At 45.6% G+C, this 6,047-nt stretch overlaps 1 protein-coding gene across 1 annotated transcript; it reads right to left on the reverse strand.

Moving 5' to 3' along the window:
* Positions 1-2,092: 2,092 nt before the first annotated feature.
* LOC149085777 (uncharacterized) lies at positions 2,093-5,456 on the reverse strand. The gene is made up of 3 exons (XM_089232405.1): positions 4,170-5,456; positions 3,298-4,086; positions 2,093-2,272 (listed from the first exon to the last, which is right to left on the reverse strand). Exons 1-3 carry the CDS (start codon positions 5,454-5,456, stop codon positions 2,093-2,095), a joined length of 2,256 nt encoding a protein of 751 aa, XP_089088531.1.
* Positions 5,457-6,047: the final 591 nt, after the last annotated feature.

Consider the following 6,047-nt stretch of genomic DNA (forward strand, 5'->3'; position numbering starts at 1 on the left):
ATCATTTTTCTAATATACAAATATGAGAGATACGGAAAAAAAATTCAGAAGATATTAAATGAAAGATAATAGTATGGTAAAAAGAGAAGCTAATTTTCTTGAAGCAAATCTTATCACAAATAAAGAAAATCGGGAATCAGAAAATGTTATGGGAGGAATACTAACACATTGTCGTTTTTTCATGTTGTAGCCATATAATAATAGGCTATACCAAAAAAAAAATTTCTCTCGGTCATTCGGTTCATGTCCGTTTTTCTTTAACATTCGGTATTTACACAATTTTTTTTTTCTATTTTATAGGTAAATAATACTTTTCTGTTTTCCTTGATTATTATTTGTTTTCAAAAGAACGGTAAAAAATCCATTAGTCGTCAGAGCTGCCGAACTGTTTCGTCTTTGTTAACTTTTATTTCTCTCAAAGGGGAGTTTATTTCCTCCTGGGACAAAACTTTCGTGTTTGTTTCTGTTGTTTCTGATGATGTCTTTTGTTGTCTTGCTATTCCTCCGCTTAGTTAAGAAAAGACAAGAGACACAAACTAAAAGGAAGTCTTTATTTTTAACCGTTCGTTGTAAGTTTCGTTTCTTCATTCAACTTGAATAACACTTCCTATTTTCTGATCTTTTCTTCTATTCTTTGATTAATCCTTATAGAATGTACCTGGAGAATGTTATTTGAACCGAAACATTTCTGTTCCATTAGCGCTTCCTGTGAAGACAAACGTGTAAAACTTCCAATTTATTCAATGATATAACGTTTAGAGTAATTTTTTTCTTGGTATTTCCAGTAGTAATAACTATATAATTGATGAAATTCTGAACGAAATTTAAAGAACTTGCCAGGATACATAATATTAAAAAAATATTTTCTTATTCCAATATTAAAATGTTTCCACTTCTTATTCAAATCAATTAATGCAAGGCATTTAATTCGTGTTCTTCTTCCGTAAACTGCGAGTCCTGATCATGGGCGCTGAAAAATATTTCGTTACATACTTTACCGTTACCTTCCATGGTGCAGAGAGCATAGAGATTGGAGTATGGATCAATGGGCGACCGTTCTCTTCACTGATGAGTCCCGGCTCAGCCTAAGAACCGATTCTCGCCGTACGTTGATATGGAGAGAACCAGGGACCCACTACCTATCCTCCAATGTCCGCGAAATCGATCATTATGGCGGAGGAGGTTTAATGGTCTGGGCAGGCATCATGTTGAATGGCCGCATACCTCTCCATGTCTTTGAAAGAGGCACTGGGACTGGTGTGAGGTATAGGGATGAGGTCTTGGAGCCCTATGTTTGCCTTTTCAGGTGTTCATTTTATTGGACGATAACCCGAGGCCACATAGAGCTGCTCGACGATTTTCTAGAGAGTGAGGATATTCGCCGGATGGATTGGCCAGCCAGATCTCCAGACCTTAACCCTATAGAGCATGTCTGGACGCTCTGGGGAGGGCAATTGCAACTCGCAACCCCCCTCCGGGAACTATCCAGGGAATGAAAACAGCGTTGCTGAACGAGTGGGACCAATTGACACAGGAAATGATAAACTGCCTTATTTCAAGTATGAAATCACGCTGCGAGACCTGTATATCTGTAAGAGAAGAGGGGACCATACCACCTATCAACTCATTTTTTTGTTTATTCTGCAACCGCTATTTCATACCTTCCGACTCCAACGAGTGTTACGCACGATCATGCGTGTGTATTACAATTATTGAATAGTTATTTGTTTTGTATTGTATCAATGTATGTACATATCAAATTTCATTAAAATCGGTAAATTAAATCGGATGAAATTGAACCGAAGCTTCACGAGTAAGTAAAAAATTGATGTGAAAAGATTTCAGATTGAGTTATAAATCAGATTTTTGTGTAACCACGACATGCATAAAGCATTTAATGCCGCATTTCATTCATTCTCATTTTGACCGCGGTAGGAATCGGACGTGCTTTTATCGCGTTCCGCTCGCCGTCCAATAGCCGTAGTTTTATCCGGAACCGTTGCCGAGGGATTACCGAAGGATTAACTGTCACGTCGGTCTGTTTTATTTTTTTTTTCGTTCTCGTGAGTCTTATTTAGCGTGTTTTTGTTTTTTATTGCGTCTCTCCTCCGCTTTCTGCTCCTCCTATGATAGTTTTCAGCAACTCTTTGCAAAACTCCTCATCGTATTCTTTGCTTTCAAGAATGACTTTCTTGAGATCTATGATTTTGAAATTAGGGGGAGTGTCCAACCGTAATTCACTCGCGATCACCTTCAAGTCCTCTTTGATACCCTGTGCCAAATAAGACATTGCATTCTCGTGTAAATGCTCAATTCGTAAAGATATATGCAGATGGAGTCGCAAAATAAATGAAGTCAATAATATATGCATGTACTCAAAATGTAATAGGGAGCATCACCATAAGGGAAACTCAAGTCAATCACACGTAAATGACACTGCAATCTACTTTCAGTCAGAAATTTTTTTTTCTCACGGGCGCGAAACACTTATCGCCATTCACATTTATCACGGACGTGCACTTTTCGAGTCTGGACGACCCACGGCGAACACGAAACCGATCGTGAAATCTCCAGCACAGTCTTGCGAAGACGAAACTGATCGCGAAATCCTCAGCACGGTCTCGCGAACATTTCATTCCGTGCACCGCCCAGGCTCTATCGACCATTGTCAATTTTAGCCATTGCCCGGATGAGGGGGCTGGGTGATGTCGGGTGCTTTATTATGCAAATAAAATACATGAACATTGAATATAAAAACACATTATTAAAAAAAAAAGAAAAAAAGTATATACAGATTTAAATATTTCTATTATACAATATACAATTTATTCCGATGAGCTCTTCTGATGTCCTTTCCAGCTTGATTGAGCCCGAGCCCCCTGTTCCTCTCTATGGCCAAGCGCCAGGTCCTGAACCATGTTTTCCCTCATTGGCTTGTTGGCTCGGGTGAGCCCTCCGCCGTGTCCAGGCCAGGTCCTGGACCACGTCTTCCCTCGTTGGCTTGTTGGCCAGTGTGAGCCCTTCGTGTCACATTGGTCCGACCAGGTGCCAGGTCCTTCAGCATGAGGGGAGGGGGTTGTTCGATTATTCAAAAGCTCCTCAGCTTTTGGTTGGGTGCTTCGCAGTTTAAACACTGATCATTAGGACTTTGTTTCTTGATTACTCTTTCACTGGATCATCCTATTTGAAGTCAGAGTCAGAGTCTTCCCATATTTCGACCGCTTCTTCTCTCTCCGATTACTCTCCCTCTGTGTCGTATTCTTCGTCTTCTAATTCTTCTATTTCCTGGGAGAGTACCCTATCGACGCTGTCTTCGGCTTCTGCCCTTGCTCTCAGTCTTTCGCTCCTCCTCAATTGTTGCGTTTCATGTGGAGTCTGGATGGTCTCATCCCTCTTGGTGTGGAGATGTTCCTGGTTGGCCTCTGGGAATTTAACCAGGTCCTTGATGGTTTCCAGGGCTTTTCCATCTCTCTCCATCCTTTTGAACCATTCAGGCTCCAGCTGAGGGAGCGGCTTAACCAGGTGGAACTCTGAGGTCTTTTCGCACTCTGTTGCGTAATGCAATGGGCTTCCGACTCCTCCACACAGGCACTTGTCATTGTTTGAGATCCCGAAGCGGAGGAAGTGGGTGGGGAACGGCCCGTGGCCCGAGAAGAATATCGTCTTCTCTCTGGTCCAAGATCTCTCTCTCCACTGTATTTTGGGCAGGACCCTATGGATTAACTTCCCATGTGTGGCGGGGTGGTCCCAGAATTTCTGCCACTCTCCAAGGATGTGAATCTTTATTATCCTTTTTGCAGTCGCTGCTGGAATCTTCTTTTCCAGGAGGATCGTACTGCTCAATGTTGCTGCCTTGGCCAATCGGTCCGCCTCCTCGTTCCCTTTTTCTCCGACATGGCCACGCACCCAGTTCAATTGGATGTTTGGATTTTTTAATAGAGCCCTGCGGACGGTCCTGGCGTCCTCGTGTCTCGTGACGGGGTCTCTTATGGCTTCCAGACTGGATCGGCTGTTTGTGTATACTTTGGACTGGGTCGTTGTGTTTTCCAAGCTGCTTACCGCTTCTCTTAGAGCGAAGAGCTCCGCCTGGAAAATCGTGCACCATGTCAATATCCTCTGCTTCCACTTCTGGGTTACTACGTCATCCTCGTATCTCACGAAGGCAGCACCCGTTCCATCCTGGGTTTTAGAACCGTCTGTGAATATGGTGGTTCCTTCGTATGAGATAGGGCCCGTTTCTTCCAGGGTGATGATCTGGCTCTCCTGGATGTGGCGGGGTGCACATCCCAGCCTATCCTTCTCTGCTCTAGCTCACTCCACTGGTATTGGGCCTCCCCCAGACTGATATTCCTCTTGAGTCTTGTCACCATGGCTGCTTTGGCCACATACTCCGTCTGAAGACTCAGTGGGGGAACTCCTGCGATGGCCTGCATGGCTGCTTTTGACGTCTTGTGGTAGGCTCTTGTGAGAAGGTGCAGGAAACCTCCCTGCAGGCTGTCCAGCTGCCTCTTGAGCTTCTCTGATGGGTCCTGGTACCACGCAGCAGCTCCGTATGCTATTATCTTGATAGCCACCTGGTCGTATAATATCCTTCTGAGCTTCTGCGTTAGTCCCCATCTTGGGCCTGCCATGCTCGCCAATGTTTGAAGGTTAGCGTTCGCCTTGGCTCCCTGGGTTTTTACGTGTGATATCCAGTCCAGGTCTTTGTCCAGAGTGACCCCAAGATATTTCATCGTCTTCTTCCATGGGATCCTGGTTCCCTTCATCCTTATCTTGGGTCTCTTGATTCTTGAACTGTACCACAGGTAAGAACTCTTTTCGATTGCCGGCTCCAGATCGTTGTTGTGTAGCCAATTGGCCATCTGATCCTGAGTCCTGGTGGCCTTCCCTTCCATCTCTTTCCATTTCTCTGTGGCCATGACTATGAGTATGTCGTCCGCAAAAGCCTGGACTCGTACTCCTTCTTCCCAGGACTGTTTAAGTAGGCCGTCCACCGTGACGTTCCACATAAGGGGGCCCGAGCACGAGCCCTGCGGACTACCTCTCGTTTGGTCATGTTCCACGAGCTCACCTCCCAGCTCCATGCCCACTTTCCTGTCTTTCAGGAGATGCATCAAAGTCTGTGTTAGATCTTGTGGTGCGGGAATCTGGGCAAAGATCTTTCTCAGGTTGGTGTACCGAAGTGCATCGAATGCGCCCTTGATGTCGATAACGTCACAGAGTGCTTCGCCCGCTAATCTTCCCATTCTAAAACCATATTGGTTCTGGTGCAAGTATTGGTGTCTCTCCAAATGGTACATCGCCCTCTGGACTAGGATCCTTTCCAGAATCTTTCCGGCGTGTGGGAGCAGGGTGATTGGACGATACGACTTTATGTCGTCCACTGGCTTTCCTTGCTTTAGGATCAGAATAACCTTTCCCCTCTTGAAGACCTTGGGAAATCTCCGCAGCTCCATACACTTGTTGTAAAGCGTGGTCAGGAGCTCCGGGTGCTTGCCATTAATCGCCTTCAATATGGCCACGGTAAGCCCGTCCGTGCCCGGAGCCTTCTTGTTACCTGTCCTGCTCAGCGACCGCTGTACTTCCTTCTGGGTGATGTTCGGTTCCATCGGGCCAATGGGGGCTCTTGCTGGTTCTGGCCCCTTTCTTCCTCCTCATCTGCTTCTCTTCCCAGCTCCACCTCGTCAGTCGGGTACAGGGTTCTGAGTTGCCTGGCTATGGCCTCTTCCATCGTCTGGTCTTCTTCTCTCATGATGATCTGGGCCGTGTTTTCTCTTCTCTTGGCCGTCACTCTGTAGACGTTGCCGAAAGCATCCGTGCCCTTTTCACAGTACTGACGCCATCCTTCAGTCTTCGCTTTCCTGAGCATCTTTGTGTACTGTGCCTGGTGTTTCTTGAATTCGATGCACCTGGTTGTCTTGAGTTCTTCTTCTTTCGCCCTCTTCCATCGCCTGTGTCTGGCTCGCAGGTGCTTCCTCACTGTTTCGAGTTGCTGCGTACACCAAGGTGCCATTTTCTTGGTTGGTGGTTCTTTCCTTGCCAGAGTC

Source organism: Pholcus phalangioides, unplaced genomic scaffold (genome assembly GCF_987345545.1).
Source record: "Pholcus phalangioides strain wild (caught in Gottingen) unplaced genomic scaffold, Ppha-v1.0 ptg000005l_1, whole genome shotgun sequence".
NCBI lineage: Eukaryota > Metazoa > Arthropoda > Arachnida > Araneae > Pholcidae > Pholcus > Pholcus phalangioides.

Coding starts and splice junctions, on each gene's coding strand:
- LOC149085777 (XM_089232405.1), bottom strand. CDS start 5,456: ATGGAGCTGCGGAGATTTCCCAAGGTCTTCAAGAGGGGAAAGGTTATT. Junction 4,087..4,169: donor TAAAACCCAGGATGGAACGG/GTGCTGCCTTCG, acceptor ACGATTTTCCAG/GCGGAGCTCTTCGCTCTAAG. Junction 2,273..3,297: donor CCGAAGACAGCGTCGATAGG/GTACTCTCCCAG, acceptor TATTTGGCACAG/GGTATCAAAGAGGACTTGAA.